This window comes from Malania oleifera, chromosome 8, assembly GCF_029873635.1.
Source record: "Malania oleifera isolate guangnan ecotype guangnan chromosome 8, ASM2987363v1, whole genome shotgun sequence".
NCBI classification, from domain to species: domain Eukaryota; kingdom Viridiplantae; phylum Streptophyta; class Magnoliopsida; order Santalales; family Ximeniaceae; genus Malania; species Malania oleifera.
This window is the reverse complement of record NC_080424.1, coordinates 5,624,733-5,645,467: the sequence shown is the minus strand read 5'-3', so window position 1 is coordinate 5,645,467 and position 20,735 is coordinate 5,624,733. Positions and strand designations below refer to the sequence as shown.

Genomic DNA, 20,735 nt, shown 5'->3' with positions numbered 1-20,735 from the left:
CGGCCTCTTGATTTGTCTACCAGAAAAATCAAACAAATCATTCCTTTTTTCGCTCTTTGCTATGGATTCATAAAAGTGTTTACGTTATTATTTATTTTATCATATCATTTTTTTCCTAAACTATCAAATCCTCACTTTATTCCTAAAACATTTTATAAACCAAATGTAACATACTTTTTTTCATTTTCCTTGGTTGAGAAAGGGTTCCATATTTGCGTCTCTTGCTTTTCTTTTGAGCAAACAATATATAAATTAAGTTGATTTTGCACAGCTGTTTGAGAGAAACTAACCGTACAAATAATCAAAACTTCACAAACATATTTTTGATCCCCAAAGGAAAGATTTTCTTATCAAGGATGGTTGAGTATTCAGAGCCTCTGTTTAATGAAATAATTCATCCATTAACTTGCCCAACCAAAGGAAAGAGTTTCTAACCACTCCTATAATATATCCACAAACTCATAATATGCTGCTCATTTCCTCCAAGCGAATACTTTGGATGAATGGCAAGCCCAGAGGGTCCAAATCACAATACATTGACTAAACAAGATTGGCAAACCATTACCCAAGTTCCCATCCATACTTATTCAGAGAAATAGGTCTAATCATCAACAAAAACCAAGAGGGAAGGGAAACAAAATAATGAACTAATTACATTCATAAGCTGTACGAGTAACTTCAGACCACTTAGAGTGACCTATTAGGTTTGGATGATGTAGAAGACTTGGCTTTCGCGAAATCAACCAGATCTTTGAAGAGGGCATCCTCTGATTTTTCTTGTTTGGTTGGGGTTGATGAATTAAGAGAGAGATTCTGAGTCTGCCCTACTAAGCTGTCGTAAGAAGAACCTGAACCAGCACTGGAATTAGATGAATGAGAAGCGCCACCAGAAAAAGCTTGTTGCTCAAAGAACTGTTGCCTCTGGTTATACTTAGAAGGTGGGGGTGGGAGGCTGGTAGGAGCATGAGCATCCCACGGAGCTGGAGGGAGCTGCTCTGCAGATTTGGTCATTGGTGCAGGTTCATCATAGAATGGCTGCCTAGAGAACATTGGTGGTGTGGTGGAATTTGTAGCACGGGAGGGAGGGGACGAAGAGAGTGTCGGAGTCAATGGTGAGGTTGAGTTTGTAGTGGTAGAGTGAACTGGGGATGTGAACCGTGTGGATTCTGAAGTTTCGGGAGATCTCTCAGATTTGTAGACATCCCCACTGAGATAGTCAATCATGCCAGCTTCTGCAGTAGTTGGTTTTCTTGATGAGGGTGGAGGAGGAAGAAGAGGGCTAATCCGTGCGGGTTCAGCATTGGTATTTGTATATCTCCTCCCCTGTCCCTGCAAATTATCTCTCGATGACCTGCAAATTTTAAGATTATAAATTCATAAACATGGGAATGTTCAGAAACTTGAATTTGCCTAAGCAAATAAAATACTTTTAAGGCACCATTTGGAACTGGGTAAATATTGGGGAAAGAAAAATATATATATTAAAAAAAAATTTAAATGTCGGTTATCAGGAAAATTGAGAAATACTTAGAAAATGGTGGGTAATAACATTAAATTTTATTAATTTTTAATCATGGGAATTTTTTTTTATTTTTAATACCTTTTTATGTAGAGAAAAAATACTATAGAAAATGTTTTCTTCTTATCTTACTCTCCTTCCCTCAAACAAAATCCTGATTCAAACCGAGCCTAGAAGTCTACCATTATTATTCAAAGTCATTTGCCCCATGGGGCTGCATGAGACAATGTTTGAACAACAAAAATAAAAAATAATAATAATAAACAAAACCAAACAAAAATTATTTGCCTCTCATATATAGTAGTGAAAAGGAATAATGCAAGGATACAAGGGATAGCCACCATAACATAACTAATCCTATGTTCAGGACTATGGATTTTGGACCTTAGATTTGTAACAAAACAAAACAAAAATTATTTGCGCCTCATATACAGTAGTGAAAAAGGAAAAATGCAAAGATACAAGGGGTAACCACCATAACAAAACTAATCCTATTTTCAAGAGTATGGAGTTTGGACCTTAGATTTGTATTTGTATGGATTTGATTAAAATGCAATACAAAATTACATTGAGTTTCGTGCAAATCCACACATTCAAATCTAAAGTCTAAAATTCATGCTCTCAAACACTACATAAATGTGAAGGAGCAGCATTGTTAGCCCTGACAGTTACACTATCTTAGTTTATATGTTTTGATGATATTAACCTATTTATTGTTCCTAGTATTTTCCATCCTTGCAGATCTTATCTAGTACAGGTACAAAGTGTCGGATACACGGAAGTACCAAATTAGAAGCAAAGATCGGACCGAGTTGACATCAAATAAGAAAGATTGGAAGGACGCTGATTCGGAAGCACCAAAGCACATCCCAGAGTTTTTATTATGTATAAATTAATTGTAATAAGGGTTGTATGAATGAGTGCGTATCGGTGTGTGTCTTGCATGATTTCTGAGTAAGAGTTGAGCAATTGCATAAGCATACTAGGACACATGAGCATATATGATCTACACAAAAGTAACAAACTCACAATTCATAATTTTCAAAGTTAACAAAAGTAACAAACTCACAATTCATAATTTTCAAAGTGAAAACAAAGAGTTTGTCAAAATAATCCTATACTCAATTAAGTTTTCAAAATGGGACAAGTGTTAAGTAATATATGAGTTATAAACATTTTCATAACTTGGTCCCGATTTTCCAAAACTAGCTGTATGTCCTAAAGTCCTAAAAGTCAAGCATATTTCTATAAAGTACATATGAAGCATATAAGATATCAAAATAAGTTTAAGTGTGTTTTCATAGAACAAGATATCTTATATTCAAGGAAAAATCATTTGTACAAGTATTGATCTTCATTAGGCTTGATATATTTCATATACTTTTGTCCAAGAATGTTTTAAGTCATTAAAATGCTTTTTGACAAGGAAAAACAAAGCAATCGTCACTAACGTAGTGCAGCCTTGAGTCCTGAACACCTTTCAGTATTTGGGACATAACTTTTACTAGAAAAGTCCAAAAAGGACGATCTTGGTGTCTCTGGAAAGCTAAGACAAAATATCACAACTTTCATGTTGATTACTTTTTCTGATTTAGGGACCTCATCGACTATCATAGGGGATTTGTCGACGAGTGGCAGTGTGTGATTAGTCGATGAGAGTCGGGACTCGTCGACGAGTCCAACGGGCAGAACCGCTCTAATGGGCGGAAAACAGCTAGTTTACCAAATAAAATAATTTTTCTTCCCCCCAACGGCTAGTTAACGGCTCCTTTGGCTCTTGGGCTATAAATACAAGCTATTAGAATTGTATTAACATGGTTTTGAGCATTGTTGATCATATTTGTGAAAAATATCATTTTATCCAAAACCTAAGCACTTTGCATTTTAGTTTTTCTTCACAAGTGCTCAATCCTCACTTGCTCACTTATCTTGTAAGATTCATTCCTTGAGAGAATAGAGTGAGGATTTGGTTGTATTTCATATTGGTTCATTTAAGGAGCATTAAATTGTATTTCCAATCTCTTGCAAGGTTCTTTGTGAACCAATGTTGTAAGGTTCTTTGTAAACCCAAGCGAAGGCTCTTGGTGAGCGCGATAGGGATTTGTTCCCGAGTGTAGTGATTTGTTCTCGAGTTGTAAGGCTTCTCCGCCGGTGAAGGAGTATCTCTAGTGAATTGTGGAATCCTTGACTTGGTGCTAAGGCATGAACGTAGGCTTGGTGCCGAACCACGTAAAAATACCGGTGTTGTTCTTTCTCTCCCTTACACTTTTTATTTTATAATCTTGTGCATGATTTATATTTATATTGCGATATAATTTCTTGTATCTTTCCAAGAGTTTTTATTTTGTAGAAAAATACGTATTCCGCGAAAAGATTCTATTCACCCCCCCCCCTCCCCTCTCTCTCTCTCTCTAAACTAAATACTTCGGGCTGGGACTTCCAACAAGCATTTCTTGTATGTTAGCAGAAGGTAGGTTGCCAAATGCCAACAGCAACCACCAAGTCCCACTAAGTGGGGTCAGCTATGTGAATCCCCTAAGGCAATATCCTCTGATAATAGGAGGGATTCACCGCTTTTTCCCTCCTACTGCTACAAACATTAATTAGTTCTTTTTCAATGGTGCATTATTTGACCTACTTTGCAAGTGCCTCAACCATCTTAATCATCATACCCTTATCTTGGGTAGGTGCTACGCATAACTTACCATGAATGTAATCATTCCTTAATTTATCTTTGAACGTTTCTATTAGTTATCTACCTTAGCAGCCTCATTTCCGCAACTTCTACTTGTTATTTCGGGATATGTTGAGGGCAGGTTGGCGTAAAACACAAAATAAATGTGGATTCTTCATATACAATAGTCTCTCTTCAACTATTTAATTTATTTTCAAATCATCACATTCTCTTGAGTTGCACTGCCTCAAAACATGGATATAATACTAAAACATGGTTTTAATCTTCCATTAAATTTCATGAATTTGATCAACTTAGAAATAATCCAGAACTTGAAGAGGCAGTCCAACCAAACATAACTGGAAGACTTCAAACATTGAAGTATATATTCCACATTTGGAATGGCTAAAGTTAGCCCAACAATAAACAAAACCATGTATTATTTTTCCAATATGTGGTCAAAAAAAACCAAAACAGTGTAATAAAGATGATCATGGTGTAGGAGTCCAATGCAAAAACAAGAAGTCAAATGTGGTGCCACCCAAAAAATAAACCAACATAACAATAAATTGAGAAGCAGAGGCCATCATGGTATCCTCACAACTGCTGAAGCAATATCAGTTAAGATACACTGAAATGGATACTCTAAATCAGGTTTCAGTTAGTTTCAAATTCTGGTGGCCATAATGTAGCATTGGGATGGGTAATAACTAATTAATAATGCAAAAATTGAAGATTTAGGAAAAGGTAAGAATGAAGACCAACGTGCATTTCAAGAGGTCACTGCAATATATGCTTCTTTGCTGTCCATATATATTTCATTGCACAGTTAAACAAACTACTTGCACAAAGTAAATGTAGCAGTATTTGTATCCCGTACAAAAAGTTGAGATTGAAGAGAGAGAAAAAAGTAAAGCAAATGGATAAGATTAAATATAGAACTTTAAGAAAGGAAATTTCATTTTAAAATACCTGTGAGCTAATTGAGCAAAATCATCTTCTGATTCATCATCCTCGTGGTTCACATTCACAAGTGGTGCAACTGATGTTTTGGGCATTCCTACTACAGTGGTGGTTCCTTTTGCTATATCATCATGTCGGCAAAGCACACGTTGTAAATTATCATTCAATGCTAATCCTTGACAAAGAAGTTCCTCATCTCTAAAAGGCAATGAACCACCACCACTGTGAATCATCAGTTCTAAATGAAGAAAGTCTCAACAAAAACAACTTATATCAAATCCTTACACGGTATCATTCACAAGAAGCATGACACGTTTTTGATAAGAGCGGCATTGGTCAACAAGGTCAACAATCACTTCTTGCTTTACACCCTGCCATTACATAGAACAATAAGAAGTCAGTAAAACTGGTAACTTGGCATGCATTATTCTTTCTTGCAGAGAAATGTGATGTGAGTCCGCTAACAAGCTTGAGAGATGTCTTGGTCCAGTATTAACTCTAGAACCACACACACTGTTCTGTGACAAAGATGTAGGGCAGCAAAATAGTTACAATATTCTTGATGCACTCCCGCCAGGCCACCTACCCTTCGAAGTCCCAGTCAAAATAAATTAATGCTCCACAGCATAATTTGCACTATTAACAATAATTATTACCTATAAAACTTCAAAATTTTTTATTAATCTAGATCACAAACATGGCAAAAAGAAATAAGTAATAACTAACAATATGTAACAGTTTCAATAAAGCTCACGCCTTGAGAAAGAAAAGATTTCCAAATATCCACATTTTTGAAAGAGCTAAGGGTCTGTTTAGTTGTGGAAAACAGTTTCCATTTTTCATTTCAAATTTTCAAAATTTTTATAAAAATGCCATTTTGTTTCCAGTTTTTCAAGATTTATATAGGAAATCTAGAAAAAAAAAATTTAAAAAACTGTTTCCAACTTCCCTATAGAAATTTGAAAAACTAAAAAAACAAGGTGGCATTTCTGTAATTATTTGGAAAACTGGAAATGGAACATAATACATGCTCTACAAGTGAATAGGGCCTAAATTTTATCCTATGGTCTAGAAAAAAAAAATTTTAAAAAACTGTTTCCAACTTCCCTATAGAAATTTGAAAAACTAGAAAACAAGGTGGCATTTCTGTAATTATTTGGAAAACTGGAAATGGAACATAATACATGCTCTACAAGTGAATAGGGCCTAAATTTTATCCTATGGTAGTAGCCCAAAACCAAATAGAAAATCCATGGTGTGTATTAAAAAACTAAAAGCGAACAGGAAGTTAATGAATGCAGAAGAAATAAAAAGAATGCATCCACCCACTCCTCCAAGCAGACAGATCAAGCCAACTGGGCATCTACGTTACTAATGTATATAGCAGAGACTCTACACAGTGTGGATTTACAATTCAAAGAGAAAATGATAAGAAGAATATGTTACCTCAGGATTCTGAGGATCCAAGGCACCAAGAATTTCCATCAAGACATCAGCTATTCCCCGAGCATTTTGAATCTCTGCCAAACTATAATAAGAACATTTATTGTATTAACATTTATTGAAGCATTGTACTGAGTTAACTAAATATTGCTGCTTGACTTAGATATTAAAGTGACTTCGGCAAAAATCTATATTTAAAAATAAGCAGTAAGTAGGCTACGGTCAGTTGCCATTAGGTGTGTCTAAAATTTACGCAAAACAAATAAGATAAACATTCAAGAGAGATTTTAATATGTATTTAAATTAGATATAAAAAATATTAAGGGAAAACTAAAGAAACTTTCCTGGTAGTTTAACCAGAAAAAAATGACTCTCTGGTTTTAATATGATCATCCCTTGTAGTTTTCAAAACTATGCAAAATTTAAACTCATTTAGTTTTCTCAACAGAAATCAATACTTTAGATGCATGTTCTATTTTTTGAACAAAAATGCCCTTTATATTATCACTCTAATTTTCCTTAAACCTCTAAAGAACCATGTGTAAATCCCAATCTCAGGAAAAATGCACTTAAATGATCACCGTCTAACTGTTTACTATAACCCCCGTCATTATTCAATAGCTCCCGTCAGATCATCCACATCCAAATTAATTATGTGCAAGGTATTTTGATCTTTTCAAAACTTTCAGTTAACAAAGGTTAACAAAGTCAAAATTTAGCATCATTTTGAAAACCAGAAGGGGGTCTAATGATCCAACTATTCACATTTAGGATTCTTTTATTCACTTGTAATGCACCAACTCTCCACTTATTCAAGTCCACTCATCATCTAGCTGCTAAATTTAGTAACGCTGCATCTGGGAGCATGGATTTCAGGCTTTGGATTTGGATTTTGGTAGAGTCAGACATATTTCAAGAAAGTTTTGTATTGCATCTTATCCAAATTCAAGACCTCTATCATCTTATCCAAATCCATGGCCTCTCTCAAACACAGGGTCAATGAATTGATTTGTTTGAAACAACATATTAATGGATGACCAACAAAAAACTTTAGTCAACAAACATACTGAGCCAACAGATGAACAGAGATTCAAGGACAGATCATCTTCTTCAATTCGAATGATACCTGAGGCCAGAAGCATCAGATTGAAGAGAGGCCTGAACAGTGGAATCCTCAAATGCTGAAGCTGGGGGAACTATCGGATGGCTTTGGGGTGGAGTGAACAATAGGACGCTGTTCTCTGTTCGGGGAGGAAATTCTACTCCAGCAGACTGTCAAATATGAATAACAGTTTATTATTGATGAAATTAATACATCATTTTTTTAAGTATAACAGCAGAAACCTGAAGTAAGATATTTCTGTACACAAATTTTTAAATAATACAATATTCCATGTAAAAAGCAGGTAAGAAATAAATGCAACCACCAAAACCCAAGTAAAAATATATCCACAATATGCATTTCAAATGCAAGAGAAATAACGGTAAAGAATTTAGTATAAAACAATTGCAGGATGTTTATCTTAAAAAGGGCAAGCAGGTGAGTGCAGTAATCTGACAAAGACTTGAGCCCAAGTCTCTGGCTCAGTGAAATTGCTTGATGTGTATCACAATTGAATGCTAAACAAAACAGAATGCTCAGTAATCAATACCCTAGGAAAAAAATGGCAATAAAATAGAAAACCTTAAATTACTTTTAAAAAGGGATATCCATAGAAATATTTTTATTAAAATAAAAAGAGAAAATCTATTGGAAAAGAAAATAAGACAGTAAAAGTAAGGGAAGATTTCATTCTCAGAAGAGAAAACAGGAAATGGAAGGACAAACAAAAAAAATTAATACATCAAAATTCCCTATAGAGAAGGAAAAACTCCTATATTCGGCAAAGAACACCAAAAAACTTTTTAAGTATGAAAAAGAAGCATCAGCATTTTTCATCATAGCTAGAGAAGCCCCAAACTCCAGCCACAAGTTCTCCATCATACCATCTAGATGCAATGACAGCCACTCTAAACCAAGAGAGGTCAAAAACTGTTACACCTTAGTTTGCAGAACATATTGCTTGTTTTTTTTTTTTTCCTATACTTTTTAAAGCCTAGCAGGTGAACAAGGAACAAACTCACATATGGATCGCAATGATCAGAACCAGGTGATCTAGTCAGCAACAGAATTTAGCATTTGAATTAAAAAATTGTCTACTTCATGAATGCAAAGAGATAATTTTGTATTATCCACAATTTTACCAAGCGCAGATGTACATTTGTGCCGTAGATCACATGGTGTGCTCAGATTGGGAAGGCTCTACCAAGTGTTAAAAGAATCATCATCAATTAATTGACTACTATAATAAATTGAGTTCTATTGTCATTTCAGCCACTGCTGTTTGCATATTGAGTTTTCTACATTATAACAAAACCAGTGCATCCAAAATAAGCCAACTACTTGACAGTAGTCCTCCCAGGGGAAACTAATTACCCATAACATTAATCTATTATGTATTTCAACTTTCAACAGAAGTGCTATTAGAAACAGCACAAACACAGCCTAGAGACTGGAAGTAGGATTTGATAAGGAAAAGGATTTAATAAACACTAATTCTAAAATGCATTAATTGTTGATTTTATCAAATTAACAGATTTTTCCAAAGATCACAAAGGGCAGCATTCTAGCATGAGAAACATAATTGGCAAGGTCACACCAGATATTATCCAAAAAAATAGATTAATTGTTACAGTTTTCCAATTTTAAATAGTTCACAATTTTAATTGGCAAGGTCAGCAATTTTAATAGTTCACAATTTTAATTGTTGATTTTATCAAATTAACAGATTTTTCCAAAGATCACAAAGGGCAGCATACTAGCATGAGAAACATAATTGGCAAGGTCACACCAGATATTATCCAAAAAAATAGATTTATTGTTTCAGTTTTCCAATTTTAAATAGTTCACCTTAAACATCACCATAAGAAGAGAATCTGTTCTACTTACAGGATAACAATATTAGTAAAGATAATACACATGGCACATACAGGCATGACAAGAATTTCTTAACCCAAACACTGGCAAATAAATATCTTCTAAAATTTTTTTTTTTTTTTTTTTCAGAGAAAGTGTCATTTTTCATTAGGATTGGTCAATCACAAATAAAATAAAGTCACTGCCACGATATTAGTTCATTGATATGTCATTCTGGTACATACAAACGAGTTTATCGAAGGGTCAAGCCTTAGTATAGAAGTAAAAAAAAAAAAATCATGAAACACTCCACAATAAACTAAAAAAAAAAAGAAAAAGGGAACACCCACAGGTTTGATTGATAAAATCTCAAGTCAAAAGGGTAAGGAGGTGAGGTTTGGGAAGGAGGATGGGGTACTTGCTCAAGCCAAAAAATAGGCCTCTCAATAGACACACACACACACAAAAAAAGTAGTTCGCAGGAAGGGGAGAGGGGAAGCAAGGTCAGTGGCATTACATTAGGGAAAATTTCTTGAATTACAATAATATATTAGCTGGCTTTGGGTTCAGGGAGGTATATATATATATATATATATATATATATATATGCTGCTTAAGTCTAGCAGAAGACCACTGGCATGTGGAAAGTGCTTATGGATATTATCACCCAGTGCTAAAATAAAATTCATCCAAAAAAATTTACTCTAGAAAAACAATCAAACTTGACAAGATATTTTACCGCAAATCAAAGTAGTGTGTACCAGATAAAAAAATCAAATCTGAATCTGCAGGAATAGACCTTGGCATGGACTCGTTACCTGCCCTGCCTGACAGTCACAGCTCAATAGCTGGGCAGGCTTGAGCACAAAAATAAGGCCACAGACCTGATATGGCCCAGGTACAGGGAAAAAAACCAGAAAAATCTGTCTTTAAGGTTGATCCATTGATACTAATTTATGATCATTAAAAATAGATCTCTTTCTCTCATAAACAAAGATGGTAGCAGTACAATGGCAGTGGGTAGTATATCCTTCAACCTTGTGCCCAAATACCTCAAGAGTAACAGAAAATGGCAGGAGTCACAGGGCTTCTATCTTCATTGCGGTGGCTCATGGATGAAGTAGTTGAGCTTTACAACTAATGAATCAAGTTCTGGGCTAAAGACCAACCCCATCCATTGCTGAAAGAGATGAGAAATGGAGAAAGACTCTGTTGTTCAAATTCAAGAGGAAATATTTTGGGCAGATTAGTCATGCACACAAAAATCAACTCAGACAATTGGAAATCTATAGGCTTCCCAGAGGGTTTTGGCTCACACGGATGGCACAAAGTGTCTGTTACAGGCTAGATTGTTAGTAACGGTATTAGCATTGTTTATGGTATATTGGAAATGCTACAAATAGAATAGGAGTCCTAACTATTCAGTAGGCTCTCCAGCTATCACAACTTTCTAACATAGTATTGGAGCAAAGACACGTGAACTAAAACCGCACATCACCGCCACCAAATCTGCATCTCTCAATGCCACACTTCTGTTTCATCCTAGGCAAGTTTGCTGTACCCAGCAAGCCAGAACCACTGTCAGCCTTGCTGGGAGGATGTCTTAACTTGCTGCCAGTTTTTGTTGAACAATCTCTCATCTATTTTTCAAAAGCCAACACCAGTCACCCTCATAACTCGCTGATCTGCTCACCCCTACGACCATCTCTGGTGACTGTCCCACCCACCCACATGCACTGATTTCAAGCCGGAAGCTCCAACACCATACACTAGCACATGAGGCTTCTTTGGACCTCTCTGCTTGTGATGGTTTAATTCCCTCAATCAGCCTTGCTAAAAGGATGGTTTACAAATTAACTTGACCAAGAATCGAGATTTGTAATGCTTCACAGTCAAAGAGTGAAGATCAGGTTGTGGTGTCTGGTATCCTCAAGGTTTTGGGCACTTGATCCAGGCAAGGGCAGTAAGACTCTGCAGTATGTCTCTATGTTGGTGATTGGTTGGTTTTTGATGTAGTGTTGGCTTCACTATGACTCCTTGTTGATGACTGAAGAGCCGTCGGTGTGTTATCCTCTTTTATCATTGTTTTCAGTTGTTTCCCTTTGGATGGAATCCATGATCCCCCAAGAGCTTAATTCCCTCTACGTTGTCACCAATCAATAGGCAAAATTGAATGGTAGTAATTACTTAAACTGGCCCAAGGCTCTCAAGATTTACATGATGGGCTTAACAAAGTCTAAACATATTTGGAGTTTGGACCAGGGATGACAAAGGAAGAAGATATAGATTATGCATCAGTATATGCTGTGGAATTCAATGGAACCCCACATTTCCAGGATATGTATGTTTCTTATTTGTAAGAAGATCTGGGATTATGTAAAGCTCTTATATTCCAGTAATTGACTTGCATGAATGGCTTCTTCCCTTGGAATACTGTCAACTAAAACAGGGGGATAAGAGTGTCATTCAGCCTGGCCATCTAGATAGTCCTAACTTGCAGGTGAGACCCCTCCAGATTCTAGTGCTTAGGATTGAGTGTCTCAACACATGATCTGACTGCCTATGTATCCATCTCTGTTCCGAATTATGAGCATGAAGCCTTGTCCCACTCTGGGTGGTGAGTTGCAATGAATGAATAAATGCACGTCTCGAAAGGCTTATGATACTTAGGAACTTGTGCAACTTCCTTTTAATAAGTCTGCGGTTGGTTGTCATTGTGTGTTTACTGTGGAAGTAAATCCAGATGGCTACGTTGCTTGCTTGAAGTCAACACTAGTGCCTAAAGGTTATACTCATGTATGGTTTAGATTACTTAAACATGTTATATCCTGTGCAAAACTCAGTTCCATTTGTCTGCTTATTTCTTTAGCCATTACATTTCATGGGCCTTTATACAAATTGGATGTGAAGAAGGCCATCTTAAATGGTGATCTTAAGGAGGAGGCATATATGGAGCAAATGCTAGGTTTGTTGCTTGTGCAGACAGCAGTCAGGGTTGGTATGTTGCCTAAAAGTCTTTGTATGGTCTAAAGTAGTCATCCAAAGCAAGGTTTGGTAGACTCTGTTAAAGCTTGATATACATTGTTGGCCCACAACCTAATAGCTTAAGCTTTTAGGTAAAGTGATAATCTAATATGGTATCAAAGTTGGTTACTAGGAGATCCTGGGTTCTAGCCTCGTTGCCCTTGTTTATTGTGTGTGTTTAAAAAAATTATTGTTTTCCCTATCATGGGTGTTATTTATCATGTGTTTATCTCTCCACATGCTGTCGGGCTGTTAGTGCAGGGGAGTGTCAAAGCTTGATATGCATTGTTGGCCCACAACCTAATAGCTTAAGTTTTTAAGTAAGTGGTAATCTAACATATTCAATACAATGACGATTGATTTTGGTCTTCAAAAATGTACTTCGCATCATTTTGTATGCTACCATCATAGTGCTAAAAGATACTTCTGCTTGTTTGTGTAGATCAATGTTTTAAAAGGCTCAATTGAGGCTCACCTCAAGATGAGACACATCTAAAACACCTTGAGGCTCAGTCTAAAACATCAATTCCCAAAAAGGCTACACATTATACAACAAGGCTTTCACATTTTTACAGAAGTCACCCCTTGGCACCTTTTTAGTTGAGGATTAATGTTGTTATTACTATAATCCCTCAATGACAATCATGATCTAAACCTCGCCACACTCTCTACTTGGAAGATATTTTTTTTATAAATAAATATTAAAAAAATCAGAAAGTAACAAGAGCATTTTAACTTAAATATCATCTACAAGACTCCAACCATATCCCTCCATGCAGTGGTTCAGGGAGGTGGCACCAAGTGATTTCAATCACGATCCAATTAGTGCATGTCATGTACATAGACGTCTTCCCATATGCACAAACAAGATCTATTGTGGACTATCATGTTTTTAAATAGTGACCAGCAATGGTTATAAGATTCTTGGGTTCCTGATACTGTCACACACTGCTAAATTGTGGATGAAAAAATCACAGCCACAGCAGCCATATAGATGCTGCTACCTAACAACCAATACTGCTGTTATATAACAGCCACAGGACTGTTGTGACAGCAAAATTTATTTATTTATTTTCACTTTTCTCTTCATTTTTATTTTTTATTTTTCAATATTTTTTCATAAGCTATGTGAAGAGAGGGTGTGCAGATTATAATGAGGATGATAATAATACATTTTTATTTGGGCGTAATATGCAGAAGAGATGCATTAGGTAACAATTTTATATTCACACTATTTTGTTAAGAAAATACTTATTTTGATAATGTTAGTAATTTGATATTCTTTTTTATATCTTTCAATTTCAAACTTCTTTTCTTCTCTAGATTTTAATATTTCTTCTCTACATATAAGTACTTTATTTTTTTATAATAAATTTATGATTATATAATTTGAAGCTTGGGTTATAGGTATACGAAATAACTTGTTAGTCTATTTAGATTTTTATTTGAATTTAAACAATAAAATAATAGAACTTGCTTAATTCATAGTATTATTTGAAATTTTGAATAGATTATGAGCATAATAGATCCATGGAGTGTATAATGTATTTTTTTCATTAATTAATTTATCACATATGGTTAACAAAAAAGTGGAAAAACAAATTCTGACAAAAGTGATTTAAATCAAAACTAAAATGTATGCTTTCACTAAACAATGTTCAAACTAAAGGATCCAAAATAACTAAAAAAAATTATAAAGAAGGATTAAGAGCTAAAAACATGTAAATATACAAATATGCATAAGATTGTGTATGTATTAAAAAAATAAAAAATCATGGCTGTTACACCCACTTTCCATTATGTAAGATCCACCATCCCTACTTCCCACTACTTCCATTACCATTATGCTACACAACACACTACTGCTAGTTAAAACCATGGTTAGTATTCAGCATAGCAAAAGACACGTAGATACTTCTACTGGGCGGGAAGGGGAGGGTGTGTGTAGGGGGGAAATTGGGGGAGATGAAGAAGAAGAAACATATGGTATGCTAAACAAAAGAAATGGAGAGAAACTAAAAAGGAAACTACCTTCAGTTCATTATATGCAGCATAGTACTGAGGATACCTTCCACCCGCCCCCCCAAAAGCTTCTTGCCATGTATCTATCAGAATTAGTATCTTTTCCCTTACATTCAAATCTGGCTGTAAAATTGAATTAAAAGAACGCCATAGAGAGAAGATTAGCATCAGAACATAACATTAAAGCATAATGTTATGAAGATAAATGGCACCTTCTTTTTCACTATTTTGACCATTTCATGCAAAACATCACGTTCAACAATCTGCTGAAATACATTCTCCCCACAATTTTTGCTGAGAGTCTCCAATACCTGCAATGGAAAATTCCAGAATAACACATCTTACATAATAGTTGCATTTTTTGTATACTTAAGAGAGAGAGAGAGAACACATTTAGCGAAGAACAATATGCAAATAATAAATACAAAAAATTATTGGAAGGATATACAGCAGGAATATAATTGATAAGATGCTAGAATTGTACTAAAATTGCAAACTTAAAAGAGGTTTTGTACAAAGTCTAATTAAGATTTGAAAAGGTAGGTGGGGTATTCAATGACAGGAGAAGCAGTTCCGCTTTCAGTTGTAGTTCTATTTCTTGAATAAAGGGAGGACTAGATGGAGAATTGTCTTCTAAGTTTTAAGGGACCAGCCCTAAACTTGAGAGATTGCTAGTTACACAAGGGCTAAAATTGAAGAAATTTGAAATTCATTACTAACTTCAACCTGATTTGACGTGATAAATATACACATATATATATATATCAAAAAAGAAGAATTTTTTTGTTAAGGAGAACAAGAAGTTCAAGGAGCATAAGAAATTCTCCTTAAAAGCTACAAGATCAATAAAAAAAAAAAATTTAAAAAAATCGAAGCACAGCCAGCCAATCATGCTGTAAATCAGAAAAACAAACCCTTTGAAACATCCTGCTGCAGAAATTCACAAGAGGTCAGATACTGAATCCCATCCAACGCATGACCAAGACATCCTCTTTTCTGTAAAAATTTGAGCATTTCTCTCCAACAAAATCCCCCACAGAACTGCAAAAATAGCACACCTCCACAATGCCAAACCATCTTTACTCCTCCCAAACCTGAAAATGATATAGCCAAAAAAACTCCTATCGAAACCGAGCACACCCACCCTCTCCAAATAAGCCAAAAAGATTATTCCACACCCTCCAACATTATTTACTTACTGAACTTCCGTTTTTAAAAAAAGACTAGAACTTCTGGCACTATTTAATAACTTTTTTATTTTTTTATAGCAAAAGAAATTTCATTAATAGGGAAAGAGTTTACAAGGAGGGAGAAAAAGATATCTCCCGAAGAAAATCTAGTACAAACCAGAAAAAATAAATAAAACAACAAAAAGATAGAAACATCAAACCAACTAGTTCCTCCAATCTCAATGTAAATCATGAAAACTAGCTTCCCTGAAAATTCCAAACCTGATACACCATAAAGAAGCCATCTACTAAATTGTTTCCCACACTAGTGACCAATTTAACTTCTTCCCAGAAAATATCCAGCCATTACGCTCCATCCATGTACCACATAAGACAGCAAATGCCACTCTTCCACAGAGCTGCCCTATCCTTCTCCCAGATCGAGCAAGTGAGATGGCTAACAAGTCTTCCACTAAATCAGGACAAACCCAACTCTCTTCCACAAGACCAAACAGTTTTTTCCAAATCCTCCATGCAAAATCAAATGCAAAAGAAAATGGTATGCTGTCTCAGAATTCCTATTACAGAGCATGGAAACATCTGGAGATAGAGCCTTCAAAGGTCTCCTAATCTATTGCAAGTTATTGGTATTAATTTTGCTAAGCACAACCAAATAAGTAAAAGCTTCTGTTTTTAGGACTTTGACCTTCCAAATAATAAAATAGAGGAAAAGAAGAATCGGAGTAGGGCAAGAATTCATAGAATGATTTGAAAGTAAACACCCCCGAATGATCAAGAGACCAAGTACGAACATCCCTTCCCAAAAACGAATTTAGGAACCTCTCCCCACCTAAAATTTAGTGTGAGGAATAGATGATATAACTGACAAATAGACCGCCACGAATTTCCAAAGAACATCTAAAACTAGCATTGGCATTCCACCCATTCTCATCCAACCCAAACTTACTTTGTATAACTCTATGCCACAGGAATTTTCTTCTAAGGGGAAATGCTATAACACCATTTAGCTAAAAGTGTGGTGTTTTTAGACACCAAACCCCTCCCCCCCCCCCCCCCCCCCTCCTTTTTCAGGTGTACAAAACATCCACCCAACTCACTAAATGGCCCCTACGACTCCCCACACCAGACCACAAGATATCTCTCATGATTCTCTCAAGCTTACTATCGATCCCTACTGCAATCTTAAAAACAGACAAGAAATACAGAGGAATGCTAGAAAGACGGGCCTGGATAAGCATAATTCAAGCCCCAAGAGAGAAAAGGGCCCCCTTCCAGCCATTTAATTTCTTCGTCAAGTTTGCATTCTTGATTGTAAAAAAGGAAGTCTTTTCTTGTGTCTATCAACAAGCTTTGAAGTCTTTTGCCTTTTTCTCAATAAGACTTGTCTATTTTTATTTTGCAACGTAGATCTTTGCCTTTAATTTTGTTGCATTAAAAAATTTCCCGTACCAACCATACCATTACTGTCAACATAATCATGTTGCTGACAATGAATTTGCCTTCTCTTTCTCCATCACTATTGAGTTCTAAGAGAACTGTTTTTGTACCTCTACTTGTTTAGAAATGTCAATAATAATGCCTAAATTGATTTGTCTTTCAGAGCACCATTATGTGAAAAACAGAAAACTAGAAAACATTTTGTCCCGTCTTCATTAGGTTAAATGATTCTAGTTCACAACAGGAAGGAAAGTTTGTTTTAGATCGCTAAGACAAACAGACAAGTGATTCTTGAAAGAAGACAGAACCTCCAACATGAAAGATAACATTTGACATGCTGTTTCCGAGTTTTTACCACCTTCAATTAACTTGACATGACAGGCAGAAGCTCTTGAGCTATTTGATCTTTTGCCATGTAAATCATTTTGTTCACGGGTTGACTCCCCATGGTGACCCTTAATGATATTGTTACCACTTCACTGATCCCAAGAAACAACTAAATATAAGAAAATAATGAAAATGCACATAAGAGAAAAAATACAAACTACAGTATTTTGTTCTACTGGAAAACAATTCTGTGGTTGCACCGTCAGTGGATCCATATCTATTTAATAAAGATTTGCACTTTATTATAGAAAAAGGAATTGACTTTGTTTTACATTATGGAAGGAATTGAGAAATCAATTTCTTTCCATGTTAGAATATCTTATTATTAACTTTAAATTTAAAATATGAGAGAGAGAGAGAGAGAGAGAGAAGTAAAAAATAAACAAAGATTTCATAGAAGAAAATTTAGGGAAGATCAAATTGAAATTAGAGAATGGAAATTATCAATAAAATTAATACAAAAACATATTAATCTTTTATTAAGTGGAAAAGGCATGTCAAAAAACAGGTTGTGGCCAAATGTATTTTCTTGAATTAGAACTTCTAAAATTCTAGAAATTTTGAATAGAGTTCCAGAGGCCAAAGACACCACAGAACAGTAGCCACTTTTAGCGTATGGTATAGAAATGTCACTATTTTGTAAATTTTAAACACCAACACAAGATCTCATTACATACTAGAATAATATTAATTTGTGTACTGCTATTGCTTTTAGCACTCACCATCTCAATTTATTTTCCATAGTTTATACAGACTGAAATGTTCTAAAACAATGGACACCCAGAACCTTGGCATGCCATGTGCTAATGGAACACAGACTCTAGCTCTACTCCCAAACTGAAAATGAATCAACACATAAATTTAGCAGATGTGAAAAGAAAGAAATACTAACAAAAAGAGCAAGAAGTTGTATTTTAGGATTTTTATTCCCCAGACGCTTCTTCAATATTTTCAGTGCATCTTTTGCTTGCCTGCAATTGGCAGAAAGAAAAAGGAGTATCAGCATCACTACAAGTTGATAATTTAAAAAAAAAACAGCATAGAACAGGAACTGCCAGGGGGGGGGGGGGGGGGAGAGAGAGAGAGAGAACAGCTCAGGAACTTCCAAGAAATGAGATCTCAAAGTTGATAATTCAAATAAAAATTGCAGTGCAGAAATATTAAAAACCATGACAAAACTGGCAGCTGGGATATACCATAGCATACAAGGAACCTCACTACACAATGATACTAAATTCAAGTGAAAAATATTAGCAAAAGTTCTATTATAAAAATTAATTGATCCCATACAGCATTGAATTTTTTGAACAGCTAGCTAACAAGGGAAAAGATCAGAATCAGGGGGGGATCCAAGACTTTCATTTAGTGGGGAGCATATTTAATATGAAATTTCATTCTTCTAAACAAATGCATAAAATATAGATTTATGTGATAACATAATTGAAACTAATCCCATACTATTAACAAAATAATAAATGTTACATAAACTTTAACAAAAAATAAAGACAGAATGCTATTACCATGGCACCATGCAGAAGTTTCATCACCATATCAAGGTCCCCATGAATTTTGAAATCAATCAACTAAGACCACGGACTTCAGCCCAGTAAAACTAGGACCTCCTGTGTGACGCTGTCTTTAAATTGTAGAGTAACCATCATCGTGAGCCTAGTATTCCATTATATTACTTGTCAACTTTTACGATTCCTGTGGGGATAGCTAGCAAGATTGAAAAGATCATGAGAGCTTTCTTGTGGTCTGGAGTTGGGATCATTAGTGACTGGGGATGTGGTGTGCTGGTCTAGATTATAATGGGTGTTGGGTTCTAGAAATGGTTGTGGTATTTTCTTCTAGATAATTCTACCCTTTGGCATGGATTAATTAGAAGCAAGTTGGTTGAGTGATAATGAGTGGATTACATATGCTAGTTTTTAGTGTTCTTCAGAGAATCCGCAGGGATCTATCTCTTATATTTATCCCTAAATCACTCCTCAGTCCTCACATTAAATTTATAGTGGGTTGGAGATCTCAAATTTGTTTCTAGAAAGACCCTTGGTTGGGGAATGATGTCTCATCAACATCTTTTCCTCATCTCTTCCGTTTGAGCTCACAAAACAATAGTGTTATTTATTTCTTTTCCGTTGATTCAGATAGTCCTTTGGCTTCTTGAGATTTTCATTTTATGAGATTTCTTAATGATAGAGTTGATTGAGCTATCCTCCTTGTCGAGTATTGAATAATTGTCACCTTGCTATAGGGAGGGATTTTGTTCTTGGTCCTTCGATCATTTAACAGTTTACTCTTGTAAATCATTCTTTGTGCTCTTGACCCATTCTAATTCGTCCTTTCCTCTCTATTCTATTATTTGGAAGGCTAGAGTACCCCAAAAAATTAATGATTTATTTAGTTTCTTGTGCTTAATAGAATCAATACTAACAACTTGTTGCAGATTATGAGACTGTTGAAGACTCTTCTCCAGATGTTCATGTGCTTTGTTATAATAATTTAGAGACTACATCTCCCCTTCTCCTTTTTTTTTTTGCATCGTAATTTCGCATGGAGAATATGGAACAAGTTATTTGGTGTTTTGGGAGAAGTTGGATTTGTTCAGATTAGCTGGAGGAATTTTTGGATATTTCATTTGGGGGGGTTGGCAGGAGGAAAGATGGGGCCGCTTTATGGAAATGTAGTTACAGTGGTGTGGGATAATGGTTGCAGCGTAATGCACGGATCTTTTTGGGAGGAGTTGAATTGGCTGTTGATTTGGAAAAAGATTCATTATTTGGCATCATTGTGGTGTGTTATGTTTGAGTATTTCAATGATGTGAGCTTTCTGGAAGTTGAGCAAGATTGGAGTAATCTGCTGTTTTGATTTTGGGAGTTGTGGTTTAAATTGTTCTTTTTTCTTTCTTTTGCTATTCTTAGATTTTCGTTCTCATTTGATCCAGATTTTATTGGGAGATGTCTTATTCTCCTTTAGTCCTTTATGTAAAATGAAATCTCTTCTGATCCAAAAAAATAAATATATTGAGGGTGTACTTCTCAAAGTGGAAGGAGATTTTCTTCATCTAAAGCTACTTGGGAACATATGGGGAAGATTTTTGTGTTCAGAGAGGTACT

The 20,735-nt window shown here is 35.3% G+C and overlaps 1 protein-coding gene across 2 annotated transcripts in view; it reads right to left on the bottom strand.

The window, feature by feature from the left end:
* Positions 1–380: 380 nt before the first annotated feature.
* LOC131161649 (TOM1-like protein 4) overlaps positions 381–20,735 on the bottom strand; it is a 28,917-nt gene continuing 8,562 nt past the window's right edge. For both annotated transcript variants that reach the window (XM_058117566.1, XM_058117565.1), the window contains 8 exons: positions 18,508–18,586; positions 14,814–14,912; positions 14,611–14,724; positions 7,726–7,871; positions 6,603–6,684; positions 5,442–5,527; positions 5,166–5,354; positions 381–1,351 (listed from right to left, as the gene is read on the bottom strand). In XM_058117566.1, the coding sequence (XP_057973549.1) occupies positions 688–1,351; positions 5,166–5,354; positions 5,442–5,527; positions 6,603–6,684; positions 7,726–7,871; positions 14,611–14,724; positions 14,814–14,912; positions 18,508–18,586 (1,459 nt within the window). In that variant the 3' untranslated portion in view covers positions 381–687. The remainder of the gene's footprint in view (positions 1,352–5,165; positions 5,355–5,441; positions 5,528–6,602; positions 6,685–7,725; positions 7,872–14,610; positions 14,725–14,813; positions 14,913–18,507; positions 18,587–20,735) is intronic.